The sequence below is a fragment of the Salmo salar genome, chromosome 19, assembly GCF_965601325.2.
Source record: "Salmo salar chromosome 19, fSalSal1, whole genome shotgun sequence".
NCBI classification, from domain to species: Eukaryota; Metazoa; Chordata; class Actinopteri; order Salmoniformes; family Salmonidae; genus Salmo; species Salmo salar.
In genome coordinates, this window is record NC_138309.1 from 27,888,468 (window position 1) to 27,914,823 (window position 26,356).

The 26,356-nt window shown below is 41.5% G+C and overlaps 1 protein-coding gene across 1 annotated transcript in view; it reads left to right on the forward strand.

The window, feature by feature from the left end:
• Window positions 1-26,356, forward strand: part of LOC106578647 (disks large-associated protein 1) — a 208,055-nt gene that overhangs the window by 74,305 nt on the left and 107,394 nt on the right. The window contains exon 3 of the mRNA XM_014157684.3: window positions 1,655-1,872. Coding sequence (XP_014013159.3) covers window positions 1,655-1,872 — 218 coding nt within the window. The remainder of the gene's footprint in view (window positions 1-1,654; window positions 1,873-26,356) is intronic.

Below are 26,356 nucleotides of genomic sequence, written 5' to 3' on the forward strand. Positions count from 1 at the left end.
ATGTCCATCATCATTCTTGTATGATACGTTACGAATTACAATTCATATGATATGTTACAAATTGGCAAAATGTATTTTTTTATTTAACTAGGGAAGTCAGTGAAGAACAAATTCTTATTTACAATCACAGCCAACACTGGCCGTCGCTGGGCCAATTGTGCGCTGCCCTATGGGACTACCAATCATGGCCGGATGTGATGCAGCCTGGATTCAAACCAGGGACTGCAGAGATGCCTCCTGCCCTGTGATGCAGTGCCTAAGACCCCTGCGCCACTTGGGAGCCCAAGTGTGATATGTTAAGAATTCCAATTTGTTGTGGCTAATGTTAGGTAGGTGGCTAATGCTAACATTAGCTAGGCTAGGTATAGGGGTTTAGGTTAAGGTTAGGAGTTAGGTTAATGTTAGGGATTAGGGGAAGGGTTAGCTAACATGCTAAGTAATTGCAAAGTAGCTGATTAGTTGAAGTTATCCGTGAAGAGATTTGAATACGCAACCTTTGGGTTGCTAGACATTTGCATTATACGGTGGCCCATCCACCCCTACCAACCACTTTACTTTCATTTTTTGCCTTCAGTAATCTTCTGTCGTATGTAACAATAGGAAGCATTTACATATCATACTAATTTGAGTGTGCCGGATTTACGTTTACTATGTTACATCTAGTCTATGAGACCAGGCTGCGCACACACACACACACACACACACACACACACAAACGCACACACACACACACTGACTCTCAGCCAGCCAAACACCTCCCAATGTGTCTCGGCTTTATTTGTCAGGGTGTTATTTTAGTTTCTGTTTTATTTTCTGTTACAGATGATGAGAGACATTGGTGTAACACTAGCGTCATTCAAGTCCTCAACAGACCCTAGATGTTCTCTGTCTTCGCAGTTTTTGCTTGTGTGCCCCTGACGTCAAGGACAAGTTGTCTCCCTAGCTACCGGCCTGTTGAATGATTCTCCTACCATTGATTATTCAGACTCTTTGTCGCCATCGCAAATGACACCCTATTCCATAGTGACTACTTTTGATGAGCGCATTATAGGCCTTGGTCAAAAGTAGTGCACTATAGAGCAAATATGGTACAATTTGGGATGCATTTTTCTCTCTGTATGTCTCCTCTCTCCCTTTCACCTCCGTGTTAGAGCCCCTAAAAGCCACTCATATTGGAGACCAGCGCAGTGCTGGGGCGGAACAAAACCTCCTTTGTTTTTCTCTCTCTCTTTCTTGTGGCAGCGGAGAGAGGGAGATGGGCTTCTTTGCTTGCCTCTTTTTTTTACACGTTCATTAGTGTGTGAAAGCGCAACACAACCACTGCACAGACAGACAGGGTTGGGAGAATTCAAAAGTTTTAGACCGAACAATTCACTCCTCAGTTTGATATGCGTCACTGGGAGGGAGCAGCACAACGGATGGCCTCTAGTCTCTACACCCTGATGGTATGGTTCTAATACACCATATTCAGGTGAACATTAGCACTTAGTGGTGTGACTTTAGCAGCTTGGTGTATATAGAGCCTTGTTTGGATGGTGACCTGAGGCTGGGCAAGCGGTCAGCCAGGGGTTAGGGAGCGGTCATAGTGTCTAGTCGTGTGTTTCATCGCTCTGACATAAGTTACCGCCCTGTCCTCACGGTCTCCACCCCACAGGTACCCCAGGACGAGTGGAGTAGGGGGTTCTTGCCCGTGGGGAAAGACGAGGAGATCCCATGCCGGCGTATGCGCAGTGGCAGCTACATCAAGGCCATGGCGGAGGAAGACAGCGGCGACTCAGACTGCAGCCCCAAGCCCTCGCCCAAGGTGCAGGCGCGCCGGGCAAGCTATCTGAAGGCCACACAGCCATCACTCACCGAGATGACCACCCTCAAGTGAGTAGATACGTACACTGAAAGACGTTTCTGTAATTTCAACAATAAAACACTGTAGAATGCACAGTAAAATACCTTAAATGTGTTTTACAGAATTAATTATGGTGCATTGTGGGGAAATGTTGTGGACGGGGAAAGAGCCTCTGGCTCATTAACATCTTTTAAGGTTTGCCTTGTAAAATGCTCCGTTTGTCGCACCCATGAGTGAGAATACTGCAACCCCACAGAATACACTAAACTCAATTTTGCGAATTCTATAAACCTTGACCTGAAAATCTATAGTAATTTACTGGCTATTTGATTTCAGTCATCTACTGTAATTCAGAATACAGTGTCATAATACATTTTTGGCACACTAAACGAACATTACTGGGTGTATATTTGGGCATTGGAATCATTAACATATTGTTAGGTGTTACTTATAAGAGGCTACATTTGTTGCACCTGTTAGTGAGAATGCTGTACAACTTTCACTGATATGTGGTAATGGCTCCCTGAGAATTACATTTACAGTGCCTTCGGAGAGTATTCAGACCCCTTGACCTTTTCCACATTTTGTTACGTTACAGCCTTATTCGAAAATTAACAACTAAAAAAATCCTCAGCAATCGACAAACAATACCCTATAATGACAAAGCAAAAACTGTTTTTAGAATTTTTGCAAATGTAAATTAAAAAAAATATATAAATACCTTATTTACATAAGTATTCAGACCCTTTGCTATGAAACTCGAAATTGAGCTGAGGTGCATCCTGTTTCCATTGATCATCCTTGAGACGTTTCTACAACTTGATTGGAGTCCACATGTGGTATATTGAAGTGATTGGACATGATTTTGAAAGACACACTTGTCTACATAAGATCCCACAGTTGACAGTCTATGTCAGAGCAAAAACCAAGCTATGAGGTCAAAGGAATCGTCCATAGATCTCCGAGACAGGATTGTAAAAAGGCACAGAGGTGGGGAAGGGTAACAAAAAATGTCTACAGCATTGAAGGTCATCAAGAACACAGTGGCCTCCTTCATTCTTAAATGGAAGAAGTTTGGAACCACCAAGATTTTTTCTAGAGCTGGCCGCCTGGCCAAACTGAGCAATCGGGGGAAAAGGGCCTTGGTCAGGGAGGTGACCAAGAACCCAATGGTCAGTCTGACAGAGCTCTAGAATTCCTCTGTGGCCAGACGGAAGCCACTCCTCAGTAAAAGGCACATGACAGCTCGCTTGTAATTTCCCAAAAGGCACCTAAAAATTCTCAGACCATGAGAAACAAGATTCTCTGGTCTGATGAAACCAAGATTGAACTCTTTGACCTGAATGCCAAGAGTCACTTCTAGAGGACCCTGGCACCATCGCTACGGTGAAGCATGGTGGATGCAGCATCATGCTGTGGGGATGTTTTTCAGGGGCAGGGACTGGGGGTACTGTGGGGTACTGTGTGTAGATTGATGTGCGGATAAACAACAATTTAATCAATTTTAGAATAAGGCTGTAACCTAACAAAATGTGGAAAAAGTCAAAGGGTCTGAATACTTTCCGAAGGCACTCTCACATAGGTGACAGATCAGAGTGGCAGCAAGTCTCAAACCTTTAATGGTTGAGTGGCTAGCCATATCCTTTTTATTTTATTTATTTCACCTTTATTTAACCAGGTAGGCCAGCTGAGAACAAGTTTTCATTTACAACTGCGACCTGGCCAAGATAAAGCAAAGCACTGTGACAAAAACAACAACACATGGGATAAACAAAAATACAGTCAATAACACAATAGAAAAATCTGTATACTATAGTGTGTGCAAATGAAGTAAGGAGGTAAGGCAATAAATAGGCCAATAGTGGCGAAGTAATTACAATTTAGAAATGTACACTGGAGTGATATATGTGCAGATGAGGATGTGCAAGTGGAAATACTGGTGTGCAAAAGAGCAGAAAAACAAAAACAAATACGGTGATGAGGTAGGTAGTTGGTTGGATTGGCTATTTACAGATGGGCTGTGTACAGCTGCAGCGATCGGTAAGCTGCTCTGACAGCTGACGCTTAAAGTTAGTGAGGGAGATATAAGTCTCCAACTTCAGTGATTTTTGCAATTTGTTTCAGTCATTGGCAGCAGAGAACTGGAAGGAAAGGCGGCCAAAGGAGGTGTTGGCTTTGGGGATGACCAGTGAATTAAACCTGCTGGAGAGCGTGCCATTGGTGGGTGTTGCTATGGTGACCAGTGAGCAGAGATAAGGTGGAGCTTTACCTACCAAAGACTTTAAATGACCTGGAGCCAGTGGATTTGGCGATGAATATGTAGCGATGACCAGCCAACGAGAGCATACAGGTCGCAGTGGTGGGTAGTATATGGGGCTTTGGTGACAAAACGGATGGCACTGTGATAGACTACATCCAATTTGCTGAGTAGAGTGTTGGAGGCAAGGATCGGTAGGATAGTCAGTTTTATGAGGGTATGTTTGGCAGTATGAGTGAAAGAGGCTTTGTTGCAAAATTAGAAAAGCTGTAGTCACTGTTAGTTTAGAAGCCTTTGTTAAGACCTAAAGCGCAACTGATATAAAACACCACATTTCAGTTGGTATGCTGTAATACATAATTACATATTCATTATTAGCAATTGATGAATATTTCAATACAATTGCATTGCTGTTTTGTGTATTTAATGCAGCACACTGTAAATGATGGTGTATTGTAGTGATGGGGAAACTAAGCTTCCTGAAGCATTGAGGCTTTCCAGACAATTGTATCAAAATAAATGATTTAATTACTCAAGGTTTTGATCAACACATTGCACACTAGTGGCACCTGCTGGAATTTAGAGCAGACACATTATTATAGATGACGTTCCACACGCTGTAGCGCGTGTACAGAGTAGCCTTTTTGTGTTCTATCAAAACCAATATTAAATCAATCAGGTGGTTGTTCGACGAAACAAAACTTCAGACATCTATATCCATTTGATCTGTTTTGTTGTGTAATTATGGTCAGTTTGGAAGCTTTTATTTAGGCCTCTAGAAGTGCAGTCATATAAAACACCAAGTATTCATTGATATGCTGTAATATACAGTTCAAATGCCTAGCAGCCAACCTGCTTGCTCCAATCCCGTGTAATTACAGTAACATATTGTTAAAATAACTTTCTTATAGTCACTTTTACAATATTGTACTGTGTTTTATTGCTTCGACATTATAGAAATTTACAGGACGCTTTCATCAAGTTACTATGAGTTTCTCAGTAATGCATTGGCACTATCCAGAGATGGTCAGACATATCATAAGATATCTTGCTGTAAGTACAATAATTATTGAAGACCAGTTTGTCCTTAACTACAAAAACATTTTCAGTAATGGTTAGTGAAACTTTTTACTAGCTATGACAGTGATTTGTGTTTTTTTATAAACCTTGGTTTATAAACTGTAAGTTGCCAACTACAAGAGGGCCCACTAGATAACCAATGTAAATATGGAAATGAAAACTTGCAAAGAACACTGGGTAATATGTTACTGGGTAATTACAATAATATGCTGTAATTGTAATTTATACTGTAAATTCGATTACAGTAAAATATTTGCTACTATAGAATTAATTAAAGTAACTTACTGGCCAAATACTGCCAGTAAATTACTGTAAATTTGACAGCAAACATTTTATAGTGTACTATTGGAAATAACGTTGTGTGTGTACGCGTGTGGACGTGCACATTTGTTTGCGTGTGAACATGCGTATGCGTGTTTACAGTCCATGCAAATGCATTCATGGCTGTGTATCTGTAAGTTAACATTATTTCCAATGACACAGCATATTTTTGTTGTGTGTGTGTGTGTGTGTGTGTGTGTGTGTGTGTGTGTGTGTGTGTGTGGGTGTGTGTGTGGTAGGGGAGATGATGGGTGGATACTTTGGGGTTGGAGCAGGTGATTCAAAGCGGTTGCCTCATACAGCATAGTGTCTACGTCCTAAGTGGCACATTCCCTAGTGCAGTACTTTTGACCTGAGCCCTATAGGCACTAAATATGGAATAGGGTGACATTTGGGACACAACCAGTAAATGGAATATGTTTGTTAGTATCCATGACCTGAGCTGACCTGAGCTCTGAATCCATGGTTCAGTATGCATATTAACGTGTATGGATGGATTCTCCTTCTTCGTGGAAAGCAACATGATTGAAATGACAGATTTACAGATTCAGATCCTCCTATGTCTGATAGTCTGCCAGGCAGGGACCGACTGGGACCAGAAATCAGCCTTTTTTCCCATCAAGACCCCCACACTGGCCCATTTTTTTCTGTGAAGCCCCCCATTATTTGCCAAATAATGATAATTATGTGCAACCCCCCCCCCCCCCTTATTTAGACAGGCCCACTGGGCTAAAGATGGACGAACCCATGGCCAGTTTGTTTCTGCTGTCAGGTGATGTGTATTACAAGTAAATGAATTAACCTTCCCTACAAGAGATGTGTTAACTTCCGAGGTTTAAAAGTTGACTTTCATAATTTTCACAAAGTTGTCCTGTGTTGAGTCTGTTGAGACTTTCATTCCTGGCGCAACAGCAAATTGCTTCAGTGGTGAAAAAAGTACCCAACTATCATAATTGAGTAAAATGAAAGATACCTTAATAGAAAATGACAAAATAAAAGTTAAAGTCACGCAGTCTACTTGAGTATTAGTATTTGATTTAAAATATACTTAGTATAAAAAGTAAATGTAATTACTAAAATATACTTAAGTATCAAAATAAAAGTAAAAGTATAAATCTTTTCAAATTCCTTATAATAAACCTCTACGGGATCAGTGTTCTTAAACCGGGACAGTTGTTGCTCAATATGCGATAATGTCACTAGAATGACATTGTAAACAACAGCCAATTCCAGGAAATAGACATGTCTTATATGGGCAGAAAGCTTAAATTCTTGTTAATCGAACTGCAACTTCAATTTACAGTAGCTATTAAAGCAAAGTAAAGTAATTCTTCACTGGATCAGTCTGAAATGTTGCACACACAACATCTAAATTACACCTAGAATCATATCTCAATGTATGGCCTTTCTCTGCATTTCAAAGATGATGATAAAAATAGAAAACGCATGTTTTTTTTGTTTGTATTATCTTTTACCAGATCTAATGTGTTATATTCTCCTACGTTCATTTCACATTTCCACAAACTTCAAAGTGTTTCCTTTCAAATGGTATCAAGAATATGCATATCCTTGCTTCAGGTACTGAGCTACAGGCAGTTAGATTTGGGTATATCATTTTAGGCGAAAATTGATAGCAGATGGCACCATTTTCTTGTTATTTAAATTTACGGAAAGCCAGGGGCACACTCCAACACTCAGACATAATTTACAAACGAGGTATGTGAGTTTAGTGATTCCGGCAGATTAGAGGTAGTACGGATGACCAGGGATGTTCGGTTGTTAAGTGCGTGAATTTTACTATTTTCCTGTCCTGTTAAGCATTGAAAATGTAACAAGTACTTTTAGGTGTCACAGAAAAATGTATGGAGTAAAAAGTACATTATTTTCTTAACGAATGTAGTGAAGTAAAATAAGTCAAAAATATAAATATTAAAGTAAATTACAGATACCCAAAAACACTACTTAAGTAGTACGTTGAAGTATTTTTACTTAAGTACTTTACACCACTGTTTCTCTGTACGTGTTCATGAAAAATTAAACAGTATGGAGAAACATCTGAAAGGAATCATGTAGCTGCTGCATTTACAAGATAAATACAGAAATGTTGCTCACACAGATACAGGACCACCCATCCTATTAAGTAGACAAGAAATTGTCAATGAAAGCATTTTACTGCATATCACAATGATGTAATCTTGATTATGTACTTCTTTTTCATGCATTTCATGTCTCGTATCTTTCCCAACACCGCCTACATCTGTTGAGGGCTGTCAGAGTGTGCGCAACTGGTCGAAGGAGGTCAGGTGCAGGAGAGCAGAGATGAGTGAACAGGCACACTTTATTCAGGCAGAGGAAAACAGCCGGACGCAACTGCGTCACAACACTCCGGCCCAAGGAAAAAAGCGATAGTGCCCAAATTACACAAATAGGTACAAATAACAAAACCACGTGTTACAACAATACCCGGCGCAAAACCAGCCTGAAGCGTCACACACGTAACGAATGAACAATACCACACACAGACATGGAGGGAACAGAGGATAATATACACGTAGAGTAATGAGGGGATGTAAACCAGGTGTGCGGGAAAACAAGACAAAACAAATGGAAAATGAAAAGTGGAGCGGCGATGGCTAGAAGACCGGTGACGTCGACCGCCGAAAGCCGCCCGAACAAGGAGATGGACCGACTTCGGTGGGAGTCGTGACAAGGGCACATATTCTGACATCATAAGGTCCCCTAGTTTGTAGTCTCGGCACAGAAGCAACACGTCTGTCAGTGGTGGCTGGTGGCACTAAATCGGAGGACGGGCTCATATTGAATGGAACAGTATCAAACACATCAAACACATGCTTTCCATGTGTTTGGTACCAGTCCATTTCAATCATTACTATGGGAGGTAATGGTGTCTGTCCATTATCTCCCATTTAACAGTCTGATGAGCTCATTACTACTACTACTACGGACGTATACGTGCTTGCGTGTGTGTTTACTTGCTATGAAACACCACAGTGACACACACTTATAGCCTATAGAAGAAAAACAGTGTTTGTTATCTCTCCCACTGAAGTCAGTGAATAATGAAGTCTGTAATAAACAAGTTTCTATGAGGTGAATATCAATGAATCTCTCTCTGGATGCTCAGTCATCATTACGGAGAGAGCTGAGCACTGTGCGATGCCAATTATGTAACGGTGGTGCAGCACAGGAGCAGGTTAATGACTTTAATAGGCCCATATGCACGTAACACACACATGTGCACACACACACCAAATTACTTTAAAGCTAGAATCCTTAATTGAAACAATAACAAAATGACACCCAGCCTTTGTTTCGGTAAAAAGCTGGGGGATAGGCCTGTAGAAATGCTTGAGAAATGTAACCACTTAAATTCATAGACAGAGCTATGGATGCAAAGACTGACCATCCATTATATACAAAATATAGTTTTAATCATGTTTTGAGGATATACAGTATATGTTTACATTTACTTTGTTTACAAACATTGGAGTAAAACAATCTTATTTTCTGGGTTCTGATGAGGTATGACAGTTAAACTAAGCTCACAAGGCATTTATATATAAGTCCAAAAATGGATGTAGGAACTATGGATTCTAGCATTAGTAGTCTTGGGGACTTCCATCAACTCCTGATAGGACATCACAATACAAACAGAAAGGTAGCTAGCTATTGCTGTTCGGTGGAGAAAAGAGGGACACAGGGATTAGCTGTGAAGAGGGACACCGGGATTGGCTGTTGTCTCAGTAACACTCCATCCTATTGGGTGATTGTAAAAGCGCATTTCAGAATATCTAATATAATGTTTGCGTTGCAAGCAGACAGCATTGCAGACATTGCATTGCATCACTCAAAGGTTGTGTGCCACGTCATCAGATTGATATATCACAGAATGTAGTTCGCTGATATTTAAAACATCTATCCAGGCATCTGATATCTGGTATATGTCTGCAATGTAGTCAGCACGGAATGCAATCATAATCTAGTGCACTACTTTTGATCAGAGCCCTACGGATCCTGGTCAAAAGGAGTGCACTAAATAGGGAATATGGTGCCATTTGGGACACAGACTCTTTATTCAGTTGATATGTTTACTTCCAACCAGAATACAATGTCAGTGTCTCCGTTTATTCAAACCCATAAATATAACCACAGTCTAAATTGTGAAGATTATTATTTTATAACCAAAGAGAGAAAACAGGTGTTTGGTGAAAAATAATGACATCCATTTTGACAAAAAAACTCCCACTGTATTATTTGAGTCAAACTAATTTGTTCCTGGCCTAGATTTCAACTTTCTTCATCATTCTATTTTGACAGAAACAGACTAAATTAATGTGTTATAATAACAACATAAACTAATCACAGAGAGAAGGATTTATTTTTTCACATAAAATGTGGAGATATCCAACCATATGATGCTGTCAAGTCTCAAAGGAACATTTTGCTTGTTTGCAATGTATTCTGTTTAAAAGCGGTGCAAAACATTGGGATGCTGGACACAAGCAGGGATGATGAGTGCAATCTAGATGAGATTGTCGATGTATCAGCAGTGGGCACAGAAAATTACACGTTTGACTGATTCAATCGGAGAGGACTTCACTTTATCCATATGAACGCACTGCTGCCGAAATTAGACGGATTAAAAGTCCACGCTTCTAACACCCGGGCTGCAGTAGTTGCTGGGAGTGAAACTTGGCTCGATGGGTCAATTGAGGACAATGAGGTTGAGCTACCGGATTATAGCATTCATAGAGTTGACCGAACCCGAAACATTGGCGGTGTGTGTGTTTTTACTAGGAATGATGTGCATTTTAACCCTCATTCAAATCTGAAAACGGATGGTCTTGAGGTTGCATGGGTAGATATACTGATTCCTAAATGTCGTACTATAATTGTTGGTGTGTGCTATCGGCCTCCTAAGCAAAATAATTTATACGATTTACTTGAATCGATTGCTGTTATCATAATGTATTTGCTGATAAGGAATATATTCAGCTTGACGATTTTAATACAAATGTGCAGGTATCACCCAAGAAAAGTACACTAGTAAATGCCCTGTATAACTTTAATGTGTTATTTGGACTGAAACAACTAATTGTTGACCCAACCCGGGTGTGTATTGACAGTAAATCAACTTTGGATTTGATTATTGTATCAGACCAAGAGAACGTCTTTCAGTCAGGGGTCATAAATATTGGTTTTAGTGATCATATGGTAACCTATTGTACCTGTAAGAAATCCAAAATTCTACTTGAGCCAGGTAATAACTACATGGAGGTACGGTCTATGAAACAACACTCAAAGGAACGTTTTGTAGAAGTACTTTGACATTTGGATTGGTCTCTAAACTGTGATGATGTTGATCAAGCTTTTTATCTTTTTAAAAATATGTTTCTGTCTGCACTCAACTCTCTGGCGCCGAAGAAACAATTTCGAATCAAACACCGGTTCGGGAAATGGAGCACTTCCGAGATCTTAGACCTCATAAGGAAAAGGGATCGCTGCCTGGCCAAATTCAAAAGGACAAATCTCCAACAAGATTATGATGGTTATATTAACTGTAGAAACCAGGCAAGATACAAAATGGATAAGGCCAAATCCAAACATTACTTAGACGCTGTTCATGACAATTTACATCAGCCTCATAAACTGTGGAAAATATTAAAGGACATTTGCTCAAAAACTCCCCATAAGGTAAAATCATATAGTATTGGCCTGGCTATTGATGTTTTATGCTATGACCAGCCAAAGGTTGCACATTATTTTAACAATTTGTTTTACCACTATAACCTCATTTCTGGTTAAGAAGTTACCGACTTGCTCTGGATACTATGGTCAGTCTTTCATTAACAACTTTTACCATAGCAAAGGTATCACAAATGATTTGTTTGAGCTGTGTATGGTAACAGACGACAGAGTTTCCAATCTACTATGCTTAATGAGCACAAACAAAGCAACTGGGCTGGATAACCTTCCTGCAAGATTCATGAAGGATAGTACTTGTGTCAATGCTGAAATGATAACGCATATTGTAAACCTTTTTATTAGTAGTGGTACATTTCCAAATTATCTCAAAACAGCCAAGGTGGTTCCACTCCACAAGAAGTAAAACAAATGTAGGAAACTAGGCCTGTGTTAATCCTCAGCACCTTATCCAAAGTTGTTGAAAGATTAGTTTTTAATCAACTTGAGGGATACCTTCTCGAGCACAAACTTCTTTATGAACTCCAATCTGGCTTTAGAACAGCTCATTCCACTGATACTTGCCTTATCCACCTTTTTGATCCCGTCAAGCAAAAAAGTGAGAAGGGGAACTATACAGATATGGTCATGTTAAACTTGCAGAAAGCTTTTGACACTATGGACCATGATATTCTCCTGATGAAACTAAAATGCATGGGTCTAAATGATGGAGCAGTGAATTGGCTTAGGTCTTATCTGACCAACAGAACACAAGTATGTAATGTTGGTGATGTTCTGTCAGTGGCCAAAGAAATATCCTGTGGAGTACCACAGGGATACATTTTAGGGCCTCTCTTATTTCTTATTTATGTTACTGATATGCCAGATACAGTAAAGTGCAAACTCCTGCTTTATGCTGATGACTCTGCCATACTGATATCAGAAAAGGATACAGTTTACATAGAGGAGGAGACTGACAACAAATTGTCGCTGCATTTGGGAAAAACTGAATCGATTTTGTTTGAAACAAAATGTAGATTGCTTAGGGCTGACAAGATAAAGGTAAACTGTGCAGGCAATGAGACTGAATCTAAAACAAGTGTAACTTACAGTGCATTCGGAAAGTATTCAGACCCTTTCACTTGTTCCACATTTTGTTATGTCACAGCCTTATTCTAAAATTAATTCACTCTACACACAATACCCCATAATGACAAAGCAAAAACTGGTTTGTAGAATTTTTTGCTAATGTAGAATTTTTTGTAAAAAATATATCACATTTACATAAGTATTCAGACCCTTTACTCAGTACTTTCCTGAAGCACCTTTGGCAGCTATTACAGCCTAGAGTCTTTTGGGTATGATGCTACAAGCTTGCCACACCTGTATTTGGGGAGTTTTTCTCATTCTTCTCTGCAGATCCTATCAAGCTCTGTCAGGTTGGATGGGGAGTGTCGCTGCACAGCTTTTTCAGGTTTCTCCAGAGATGTTTGATCGGGTTCGAGTCCGGGCTCTGGCTGGGCCACTCAAGGACATTCAGAGACTTGTCCCGAAGCCACTCCTGCGTTGTCTTGGCTGTGTGATTGGCTGTGCCTTGACCCCCGTCTGAGGTCCTGAGCGCTCTGGAGCAGGTTTTCATCAATGATCTCTCTGTACTTTTCTCGGTTCATCTTTCCCTCGATCCTGACTAGTCTCCCAGTCCCTGCCATTGAAAAACATCCCCTCAACAAGATACTACCACCACCATGCTTCACCGTAGGGATGGTGCCAGGTTTCCTCCAAATGGAGGAATTCAGGCCGAAGATTTCAATCTTGGTTTCATGAGACCAGAAAATCTTGTTTCTCATGGTCTGAGAGACTTTAGGTGCCTTTTGACAAACTCCAAGCAGGATGTCATGTGCCTTTTACTGAGGAGTGGCTTCCGTCTGGCCACTCTACCATAAAGGCCTGATTGGTGGAGTGCTGCAGAGATGGTTGTCCTTCTGGAAGCTTCTCCCATCTCCACAGAGGCACTCTGGAGCTCTGTCAGAGTGACCACCGGGTTCTTGGTCACCTCCCTGACCTAGGCCCTTCTCCCCCGATTGCTCAGTTTTGCCGGGGGGCCAGCTCTAGGAAGTCTTAGTGGTTCCAAACTTCTTCCATTTAAGAATGATGGAGGCCACTGTGTACTTGGGGACCTTCAATTCTGGCAAGTTTTTTTGGTACTCTTCCCCAGATCTGTGCCCCAACACAATCCTGACTTGGAGCTATATGGACAATTCCTTCAACCTTTTGGCTTGGTTTTAGCTCTGACATGTAGTGTCAACTGAAGGACCATATATAGACAGGCATGTGCCTTTCCAAATCATGTCCAATGAATTGAATTTACCACAGGTGGAAACATCTCAAGTATGATTATTGGAGCTCAATTTCGAGTCTGAATACTTATGTAAATAAGGTATTTCTGTTTTTTTATTTATAATACATTTGCAATCATTTCTAAAAACCTGTTTTAATTTTGTCATTATAGGGTATTGTGTGTAGATTAATGAGGAAAAATTTGAACTTAATCAATTTTAGAATAAGGCTGTAACGTAACAAAATGTGGAAAAAGTCAAGGGGTCTGAATACTTTCTTGCACTGTATCTTGGTGTGTCCCTAGATCACTCCCTTTCTGGAGACCTGATTACTGCTACTTTCTAAAATGGCAAACAAATAGACATGTTTATATCGTAACACTAGGTATTTTAACATCAAAGTTAAGAAACTGCTTGTCTCAATCTTGATTCAGTGTCATTTTGACTATGCCTGCTCTGCTTGGTATAGTGGGCTATCAAAAAATATAAAAAAGAGAATGCAGGTCATGCTAAATAATGTCATCAGGTATATGCTGAATGTCCCCCTTAGTCCCCTTATATAGGGGTACAGGAGTTCCAGGAGGTGGGCTTATTGCCTTTGCAGTCCAGAGTGGACCAACTTAAACTTAATCATATGTTAGACATCTTAAATGATTGTGTCCCAGGTTGTATGAAAAGCCACATTTATATGGTCTATAACCAACACAGTTACAATACCAGAGCGAGTGTTATGTACTGCAAGGAGCACGTTTTTCTATACATGCATTTGTCTATGGAATAGCCTCCACTTGGAGATCAAGCAAAGTAAAGGGAAAATAGCTTTAAAAAGCAGGCTAAGGTTTTCATTTGGACAAGGTTGTCTAAATAAGAGAAACCACTCCACTGCCCCTTGTGCCCCCTACTGCTGGTCAGGTGTATTTATTAGAATGATAGGTATGATGTGCAATTAATAGATTGTTTTTTTACCTGTACAGGATCAGTGTCCTGAAATTGGGACAGTAGCTGCTCAATATGTGATATGTCACTAGAATGGCATTGTAAACAACAGCCAACTATCCAGGACATAGACATGTCTTATATCGTCAGAAAGCATAAATGATTGTTAATCTAGCTGCAGTGTCCAATTTACAATAGCTATTACAGTGAAAAAATACCATGCTGTTGTTTGAGGATAGTGCACAACAACAAAACATTTTTATCAAGGCAACTGGTTTGATACATTCACCTCTGACGGTAAATAATGAACTTACATTCAGTAATCTTGCTCTGATTTGTCATCCTGTGGGTCCCAGAGATAAAATGTAGCATAGTTTTGTTTGATAAAATAAATTGTTATATCCGAACACGATCCATGTTGTATACGCCGTTTTTCATTAATTCTGACTCTTTAAACTTGCAACCAAACACTTTATGAAATATAAATCGGCAAAACACGAATTAACCAGGTCAAGTTTGGTTTCTGTGCAATCCTCAGACACTGTAGAAGGCAACCAAACTTGTTCCATCATTCAACATTACGTATTGGCGACACGTCAATTAGCCCATGATGGTCAGCCGTCATTACGCATCATTGAGACAAGCAGTGTTCACTTGATTGACAGCCATCATGCTAGAGCTGTGCGCAACATTGTTCATTCTCAAGGGGAAAGTAAACAGGACGCACAGTAGTTTACGTTACGGAGTGATTCGTTTTCTTCTACAAACTTTTCTCAAAACTGAAAAATGGAAAAGCTAAATCTAAGTCAAAGTATACAAATGTGGATGTATTATCGCTCTCAGTGGTGGGTGTAGCTGGTGTATGGATGTCAGGCGCAGGAGAGCAGAGATGAGTGGACAAAGCACTTTACTGAGGCAATTACGTGAATAGAACGCAATCGCGTCACAAAAAACAAATGCCCAAAGAACAAGTGAGGCAGCACAAAGTACAACAACCAACTACAAAGTACCGGCTGCCACAAAGCACGGGTACCACAAAGCGTGCCAACCTTGACAATAAACAATACCCCACACAGACATGGAGGGAACAGAGGGCTAAATACACACAGTACTTATGTGGAGATGTAATCCAGGTGTGCAGGAAAACAAGACAAAACAAATGGAAAATGAAAGGTGGAGCGGCGATGGCTAGAAGACCGCTGACGTCGACCACCAAATGCCGCCCGAACAAGTAGAGGGACCGACTTCGGCGGAAGTCGTGACAGTACCCCCCCTTGACGCGCGGCTCCAGCAGCGTGCCGACACCGGCCTCGGGGACGACCCGGAGGGCGATGTGCAGGGCGATCCGGATGGAGACGGTGTAACTCCCGCAGCATTGAAGGGTCCAATACGTCCTCCACCAGGATCCAGCATCTCTCCTCCGGACTGTACCCCTCCCAGTCCACGAGGTACTGAAGGCCCCTCGCCTCGAATCCAGTATGGAGCGAACGGAGTACGCCGGGACCCCCTCGATGTCCAGAGGGGGCGGAGGAACCTCCCGCACCTCAGACTCCTGGAGCGGGCCAACCACCACCGGCCTGAGGAGAGACACATGGAACGAGGGGTTAATACGGTAATTGGGGGGAAGCTGTAACCTGTAACTCACCTCGTTCACTCTCTTTTCAGGACTTTAAATGGCCCCACAAACTGCGATCCCAGTTTCCGGCAGGGCAGGCGGAGGGGCAGGTTTCGGGTCGAGTGCCAGACCCGGTCCCCCCGAACACCGGGTCCTCACTGCGGCGATGGTCTGCATTGGCTTTCTGGCACAGCACGGCCCGCTGGAGGTGAACATGGGTGGCATCCCATGTCTCCTCTGCGCACTTGAACCAGTCGTCCACCACAGGAGCCTCAGTCTGACTCTGATGCTAAGGTGCCAGAGCCGGCTGATACCCCAGTACGCACTGGAAGGGGGAGAGGTTAGTGGAGGAGTGGCGGAGCGAGTTCTGAGCCATCTCGGCCCAGGGCACCCCAAGAGTAATGGCAATAAGACCGCAGAAACCTACCCACATCCTGGTTCACTTTCTCCACCTGCCCATTACTCTCGGGGCGAAAATCCAAGGTAAGGCTGATCGAGACCCCCAGACGTTCCATGAACGCCCTCCAGACCCTCGACGTGAACTGGGAACCCTGATCAGACACTATATCCTCAGGCACCCCGTAGTGCCGGAAGACGTGCGTAAACAAGGCCTCCGCAGTCTGTAGGGCCATAGGGAGACCGGGCAGAGGAAGGAGACGGCAGGACTTAGAGAAATGATGCACAACAACCAGGATCGTGGTGTTTCCCTGTGATGGGGGAGATCGGTAAGGAAATTGATCGACAGGTGCGACCATGGCCATTGTGGAACGGGTAAGGGGTGTAGCTTACCTCTGGGCAGGTGCCTAGTATACTGGGCGCACACCAAGCAGGAGGAAACATAAACCCTCACGTCTTTAGCCAAAGTGGGCCACCAGTTCTACCCACTCAGACAGCGCACCGTCCGACCGATGCCTGGATGACCAGAGGAAGGTGATGTGTGGGCCCAATAGATCAGCCGGTCACGGACAGCAGACGGAATGTACAGACACCCTGCGGTACACTGGAGGAGAGCGGGCTCTGCACATAATGCCTGCTCAATGTCTGCATCCAGCTCCCACACTACCAGCGCCACCAGGCAGGAGGCCGGGAGTATGGGAGTGGGATCCATGGGCCGCTCCTCTATGTCATACAGCCGGGACAGTGCATCTGCCTTTCACATTCTGGGAGCCTGGTCTGTAAGAAAGGGTGAAAACAAAACAGGTGAAAAACATGGCCCACCTTGCTTGGTGAGGATTCAGTCTCCTCGCTGCCCAGATGTACTCCAGATTGCGGTGGTCAGTCCAGATGAGAAAAGGGTAATTATGAGGAGATGTAAACCAGGTGTGCAGGAAAACAAGACAAAACAAATGGAAAATAAAAGGTGGAGCGACGATGGCTAGAAGACCGGAGACGTCGACCGCTGAACGCCGCCCGAACAAGGAGAGGGCCCGACTTCGGCGGAAGTCGTGACAATTGCAGAAAACTCTGAGTGAGCACAGTTTTGATTCTAACGCAGAATAAATGTTTTTGGAAGGAAAAAAAATCACTTTTAGATCAGTAAGTAAAATACGTTATTGCTTCTCATCTTAATAACCTCTTACATCTAGACGTTCCGCTAGCGGAACACCTGCTCCAATATCCAATGATGGGCGTGGCGCGAAATACAAATTCCTCTAAAATCCGAAAACTTCCATTTTTCAAACATATGACTATTATACAGCATTTTAAAGACAAGACTCTCGTTAATCTAACCACACTGTCCGATTTCAAAAAGGCTTTACAGCGAAAGCAAAACATTAGATTATGTCAGCAGAGTACCCAGCCAGAAATAATCAGACACCCATTTTTCAAACTAGCATATAATGTCACAAAAAACAAAACCACAGCTAAATGCAGCACTAACCTTTGATGATCTTCATCAGATGACAACCCTAGGACATTATGTTATACAATGCATGCATGTTTTGTTCAATCAAGTTCATATTTATATCAAAAACCAGCTTTTTTACATTAGCATGTGACGTTCAGAACTAGCATACCCCCCGCAAACATCCGGTGAATTTACTAAATTACTCACGATAAACGTTCACAAAAAACATAACAATTATTTTAAGAATTATAGATACAGAACTCCTCTATGCACTCGATATGTCCGATTTTAAAATAGCTTTTCGGTGAAAGCACATTTTGCAATAATCTAAGTAGATAGCCCAGCCATCACGGCTAGCCATTTAGACACCGACCAAGTTTAGCCCTGATCAAACTCCGATTTACTATTACAAAAGTTTCATTACCTTTGTTGTCTTCGTCAGAATGCACTCCCAGAACTGCTACTTCAATAACAAATGTTGGTTTGGTCCAAAATAATCCATCGTTATATCCAAATTGCGGCGTTTTGTTCGTGCGTTCCAAGACACTATCCGAAATGGTAAATCAGAAGATTGGCGCAATTCGTGACAAAAGATTTCTAAATATTCCATTACCGTACTTCGAAGCATGTCAACCGCTGTTTAAAATCCATTTTTATGCAATTTTTCTCGTAAAAAAGCGATAATATTCCGACCGGGAATCTCCATTTAGCTAAACAGAGGAAAGAAAACAAAGCTTTCGGTCGACGCGGGCACGAGCCTGAGTCTCACAGTACTGTAACCAGCCACTACCCAAACGCGCTACTTTGTTTCAACCAGAGCCTGCAAAGCCACGATTCAGCATTTTGCCGCCTTCTGAGAGTCCATGTGAGCCGTAGAAAGTGTCACGTAAGAGCAGAGATCCCCTGTAATTGATAGAGATAATCAACAAGGCCAAGAAATGGTCAGACAGGGTACTTCCTGTACAGAATCTTCTCAGGTTTTGGCCTGCCAAATGAGTTCTGTTATACTCACAGACACCATTCAAACAGTTTTAGAAACTTTGGAGTGTTTTCTATCCAAAGCTAATGATTATATGCATATTCTAGTTTCTGGGCAGGAGTACTAATCAGATTAAATCGGTACGTTTTTTATCCGTCCGTGAAAATACTGCCCCCTAGCCATAACAGGTTAATGCAGTTGCCTGTTAGGGCTAGGGGGCAGTATTGACACGGCTGGATAAAAAAACATACCCGATTTAATCTGGTTACCACTCCTACCCAGTAACTAGAATATGCATATACTTATTACATATGGATAGAAAACACCCTAAATTTTCTAAAACTGTTTGAATGGTGTCTGTGAGTATAACAGAACTCATTTGGCAGGCAAAACCCTGAGACATTTTCTGACAGGAAGTGGATACCTGATGTGTTGTATTACCTTTAAACCTATCCCATTGAAAAACACAGGGGCTGAGGAATATTTTGGCACTTCCTATTGCTTCCACTAGATGTCACCAGCCTTTACAAAGTGTTTTGAGTCTTCTGGAGGGAGATCTGACCGAACAAGAGCCATGGAACGATGATGGCCCATTAGACACCTGGCGCGCGAGTTCATGTTGGGTACCCTCGTTCCAATACGTTATAAAAGAGTATGCATTCGTCCACCTTGAATATTATTCATGTTCTGGTTAAAAAAGGCCCTAATGATTTATGCTATACAACGTTTGACATGTTTGAACGAACGGAAATATATTTTTTCCCCTCGTTCATGACGAGAAGTCCGGCTGGCTTACATCATGTGCTAACGAGACGGAGATTTTTGGACATAAATGATGAGCTTTTTTGAACAAAACTACATTCGTTATGGACCTGTGATACCTGGAAGTGACATCTGATGAAGAGAATCAAAGGTAATGGATTATTTACATAGTATTTTCGATTTTAGATCTCCCCAACATGACGTCTAGTCTGTATCGCAACGCGTATTTTTCTGGGCGCAGTGCTCAGATTATTGCAAAGTGTGATTTCCCAGTAAGGTTATTTTTAAATCTGGCAAGTTGATTGCGTTCAAGAGATGTAAATCTATAATTCTTTAAATGACAATATAATATTTTACCAATGTTTTCTAATTTTAATTATTTAATTAGTGGTGCTGACTTGACTGCCGGTTATTGGAGGGAAACGATTTCCTCAACATCAATGCCATAGTAAAACGCTGTTTTTGGATATAAATATGAACTTGATAGAACTAAAAATGCATGCATTGTCTAACATAATGTCCTAGGAGTGTCATCTGATGGAGATTGTAAAAGGTTAGTGCATCATTTTAGCTGGTTTTATGGTTTTGGTGACCCTGTCTTTGAATTGACAAAACATTACACACAACTCTTGTAAATGTACTGTCCTAACATACTCTAAATTTATGCTTTCGCCGTAAAACCTTTTTGAAATCGTAAAACGTGGTTAGATTAAGGAGATGTTTATCTTTCAAAGGGTGTAAAATAGTTGTATGTTTGAAAAATTTGAATTTTGACATTTATTTGGATTCAAATTTGCCGCTCTTGAAATGCACCTGCTGTTGATGGAGTGCACCACGGGTGGCACGCTAGCGTCCCACCTAGCCCATAGAGGTTAAATTGTTGCATATTCATTTGAGATATTTTTCTTTGATTTCTTTACATAAGTATATATGTGATCAACCTGCTCAGATCGGCCTTATGTAGAAACATTTTAAGACTCAGAGCTACAAAATGGTATATCATACACTACAGTTGAGGAACAATGGGAAAGTAATTCTGCTTTGAAAGTTAATAAACTTGTAAACTCACTTTTGAGAAACTGGCCTGTTTTGGTACTACTACTGGAGAGCCCTTCTTTGTCTACACCCATTCAGCATCGTTCACACCCTCTTAAGCTTTAGCCGAACCCATCTCTTTAAGGGTTGATCCGAGCTCTCTATAGTAACAGCAGTCAAGCACCCAAGCTAACTTGCTAGGCACTTCCAGACACAAATGAGAGAACAGCTCACTGAACATTACTTGCCCTAGCAGAGCTGGTTAGGCTGTTATGTTATCCAGAGCGTTGTTGACTGGAACAGTGCTGTCAGATTGTCCATTCGTAAATTCAGAGCGTTCAGAGCGCACACAGGACACTCTGGTCGATGAGTAGGGTTGATCCGAACGTTCTGACCTCACAACGGCAGTCAAGCACCCAAACTAACTGGCAAACATTGGCTTACTTGCTAGCTACTTCCACACACAAATGAGAGAACAACCCACTGACCATTTTCTCGCCCTAGCAGAGCTGGTTAGGCTGTTTTCATGTTATCCAGAGAATTGGTAACTGTGCTTCTGGCAACAATTTAATTACACTTTTTTGCCGACGTTTACTGACACTGGCCATATTCAACGGGTGTTGAGCGTTAGTAAATTCCTCAGTTATTCTGCGCTCTGGCAGTCTCAGACGAGAGTGCTCTGAAATCGGAGCAGATGGCCAGACTGAATTTACGAACACATCCGAAATGGTTACTTGCATAGTGAAGTCTTTTGTTAAGACATTTAGCTAGCTAGCTAGCTAGCTATGTAAACAATGAACCATAATCCCAACTCATGACATTGTGGTAATCCCAATTCATGACCAACCAGGTTCAGTGTTAGCTAGCTAACATTAGGCAATAGCTAGCCAAGCAAATGGCTCTGAGAGACAAATTATAAGATCATACACGTAACGTTGGCTAGAGAGCCAGCCAGCTAACGTTAATGTCCATTGCTCGTGTCCATTGCTCATCTTTCTTAGCCCAAGCAAGTCTCTTCTTATTATTGGTGTCCTTTAGTAGTGGTTTCTTTGCAGCAATTCAACCATGAAGGCCGGATTCATGCAGTCTCCTCTGAACAGTTGATGTTGAGATGTCTGTTACTTGAACTCTGTGAAGCATTTATTTGGGCTGCAATTTCTGAGGTGCAGTTAAGTCTAATGAACTTATCCTCTGCAGCAGAGGTAACTCTGGGTCTTCCTTTCCTGTGGCGGTCCTCATGAGAGCCAGTTTCATCATAGCACTTGATGGTTTTTGCGACTTCACTTGAAGAAACCTTCAAAGTTCTTGATATGTTCTGTATTGACTGACCTTCATGTCTTAAAGCAGTGATGGACTGTCATTTCTCTTTGCTTATTTGAGCTGTTCTTGCCATAATATGGACTTTGTCTTTTACCAAATAGGGCTATATTCTTTATACCACCCCTACCTTGTCACAACACAACTGATTGGCTCAAATGCATTAAGAAGGAAAGAAATTCCACAAAGGAACTTTTAACAAGGCACACCTGTTAATTGAAATGCATTCCAGGTGACTACCTCATGAAGCTGGTTGTGAGAATGCCAAGATTGTGCAAAGCTGTCATCAAGGCAAAGGGTGGCTACTTTGAAGAATCTCCAATATAAAATATATTTTGATTTGTTTAACACATTTTTGGATACTACATGATTCCTTATGTGTTATTTCATAGTTGTGATGTCTTCACCATTATTCTACAATGTTTTTGAGTGTCTTATCGCCTATTGGTCCACATATTTCATTATAGTGATTGTGTTCCCCATACTCTATATAATCCATATGTTTCTAGATATGTGTTGTGTATTTGATTCATTGATGCAGGGCTCACCTGTTAAAGTATTGATGCAGGGCTCATCCCCTGTTAAAATAAAGGTTAAATAAAATAAGTAACAGTATACTTGAGTTCTAATTGATTAAAAAAATTCTCAATAGTGGTAGAGACTGACTCAGATGACCTCTGGGAGCCAACTCCAATGAGACCACATTCAAGTCCTCCAAGTCCTCTAACTTGGCCCTTATCTTAAATATTTCATTTCTGTGTTGGGCGGCATTGGATCAGCGTTCTCGCCACGTCTCCTGTTAGTACCTTTTATGTAAGGAAGCTTTTGATCCATCATGTATGACATTCCTGGGAGTTTGTAAACATTTTTTTTTTTATTACCGTAACATTTTGGTATGTTCTCTCTGTAGTTATGTACTTGAATATGTATCAATTGACCAATTCGGACACTTGGAGGCTACTTGGGTACATTTGGGCAAACTCGTGAGGGACACCTGGGAGACTTCATACTAAATAGTATGTAGCTCTCTCATTCTTGAGTGTATCAATCTGAAACTTTGCACACACACTGTTGCCCTGTTGTGGACAATATCTACATTTCAAAGATGATGCAAAATAAAAATAGAAACGTTTTTTTATTTTTTTTATTTACCTTTTGCCAGATCTTTTGTGTTATATTCTCCTACATTCATTTCACATCTCCACAAACTTCAAAGTGTTTCCTTTCAAATAATATCAAGAATATGAATATCCTTGCTTCAGGTTCTGAGCTACAGGCAGTTAGATTTGGGTATGTCATTTTATGCGGAAATTTAAATGAAGGGATTGTTTTTTAATGTCGAAAATGTGAAATGGATATGGTTGATTTTTAAGGTTAGGGAAAAGTGCAGCAAATAGTGACACTTTTTAGGATGTCAATATAAATGAATGTATTTATGGTTGTTTGTAAGTTTGTCTTGCCTTTTAATCATTATATGAGTTCTTGTTATTACCATCGAGGACCACTTTGCAAACAAGCGTTTCAATTAATACTTTTAAGTAATATCCTCGGCTCCACATTGTACATTTTGTTGTCGTATGTTACCCAAAATGAATTCAATTCGAAAAAGGACAGAAAGAGAAAAAGAGAGCGAGCGAGTAAGTGAGGCAGACAGAGGAGAGAGTGACGTACATAACACAGCTTGCAACTCTGCTATGGAGGATGAGACGGCCCCACACACACACACACACACACACACACACACACACACACAGGCCTACTGAGTAGCATGTGTTCATTAAAAAATACCTGTTCCAATGGGCCTCTCCAGGATAACGCAATCCCCTTTGAAGTCATGTTGATTGCAGGCAGGCAGGCTCTGGCATTTGATTGGACACAATAAATATGTTCCTGATCGTAATCAGTCTCACAGGGGGTGATCAGTCGGTGAAGGGATGGAGACTGTGGAGGGATAGAGGTCCTTCATACATACATTTAGATCAAGTTTTTTGTCCCCTCTCTACTTCCTTCTTTCCCTCTACCTTTATGTCAATGCTTATTCCTCTTGCCCCACTCTCTCATCCCTTGTCTCACCCCTTTATCTTCTCTCCTCTCCTATTCCCCCCCTTCCTCTGTTTCCACCCCTCAGTGCACCCGTCCCTGTGTGCCGCTCTTTTGCCCCATGTTCCATCCATCCAAGAATCAGTAATCACGTTGGATTCACTGTGGTAACCACACTCTGTTTTAAGGAGGGCATACATAATTAAGGAAGACTGGACCTGGAGGGAGAGAGTCACAGGAGAGAAGGAGGATGTGTGTGTACATGTGCATGTGTGTCCTGTTTGAAAACGATTGAACTTGCTACACATTAACTTATGTGTCATATCATGTTGCTTGTCCAATGATTGTATGCTGTTGAACTTATATAATGTATCATAGAAAGAAGGTAAGCTATTTACTTTTCATATGTTGCATAACACCAATACGTATGAATGGTGGAGTTGTATTTCTGGACCTACACACACCACAGCAAATTCTACAGTGTTAAATCAACACTGAAAGAGTGGGACCATATACACACTGGAACCAGTGTAAAGTGTTGGTCCCATGATTCATGAGCTGAAATAAAAGATGACATTTTCCAATGTGCAAAAAAAACATTTCTCTCAAATTTTTTGCACAAATTTGTTTACATCTCTGTTAGTGAGCATTTTCCTCTGCCAAGATAATCCATCCACGCGACAGGTGTGGCATATCATGAAACGGATTAAACAGCATGATCATTACACAGGTGCACCTTGTACTGGGGACAATAAAAGGCCACTCTAAAATGTACAGTTTTGTCACGCAACACAATGCCACAGATGACTCAACTTTTGAGGGAGCATGCAATTGGCATGCTGACTGCAGGAATGTCCACCAGGACTGTTGCCAGAGAATTAAATGTTAATTTCTCTACCATAAGCCGCCTCCAACGTCGTATTAGAGAATTGGGCAGTACGTCCAACCGGCCTCACAACCTCCAGACCACATGTATGCCGTTGTGTGGGTGATCAGTTTGCTGATGTCAACGTTGTGAACAGAGTGCCCCATGGTGGCAGTAACGTTATGGTATGGGCTATGACAATGAACACAATTGCATTTTATCGATGGCAATTTGAAAGCACAAACATACCGTCCATATGTCAGATATCCCAACTGTGGCTGGATTCCAATAAGAGTTACACATCACTTTACAAGCCAGCACAATGTGACTTGTGGGCTGTTAATTATGAGATTCGGGTTACCATATTAGTGTAAAACTAGGTTTCAGGCCATTATTGTAAGACTAGTACACAATTACAAAAATAAGGATTATACTTGTTTATAAATAGGTTCAAACAGTTGCTTTGTGCCTTTAGTTATTGTTCCATAATGCATAGTGTACCATCACAGTGACACACCCAGTTACAGTGAGGGAAAAAAGTATTTGATCCCCTGCTGATTTTGTACGTTTGCCCACTGTCACGCTTGTCGTCGGTTAAAGAGGACCAAAACGCAGCAGGTATGTGAATGCTCATCTCAACGTTTTAATGAATACAAAATGAACACCAAAATAACAAACAGAAATAATGATCGACTGACAGTCTGCAAGGCACAAGGCTAACACAGAACAATCACCCACAAATAACAAACACAAACACACCCTAATATATGGGACTCTCAATCAAAGGCAGATAGACAACACCTGCCTTCAACTGAGAGTCCCAACCCCAATTAACCAAACATAGAAACAGACATACTAGACTAAACATAGAATACCTGAAAACCAAACAGTGCCCAAAAACCCCGGAATACTTAAACCAAATGCCCCTTCAACAAAACACACCACCCCGAACCACATAAAACGAATACCCTCTGCCACGTCCTGACCAAACTACAATACCAATTAACCTTATACTGGCCAGGACGTGACACCCACTGACAAAGAAATGATCAGTCTATATATTAATGGTAGGTTTATTTGATCAGGCCCTACACCCAAACAAGGGCACTGCGTTGATCCACCTCTGGCCTGCTCGCCTCCCTACCTCTGAGGAAGCACAGTTCCCGCTCAGCCCAGTCAAAACTGTTCGCTGCTCTGGCACCCCAATGGTGGAACAAGCTCCCTCACGACGCCAGGACAGCGGAGTCAATCACCACCTTCCGGAGACACCTGAAACCCCACCTCTTAAAGGAATACCTGGGATAGGATAAAGTTATCCTTCTACCCCCCCCCCCCCCTCCCCCTTAAAAGATTTAGATGCACTATTGTAAGTGGTTGTTCCACTGGATATTATAAGGTGAATGCACCAATTTGTAAGT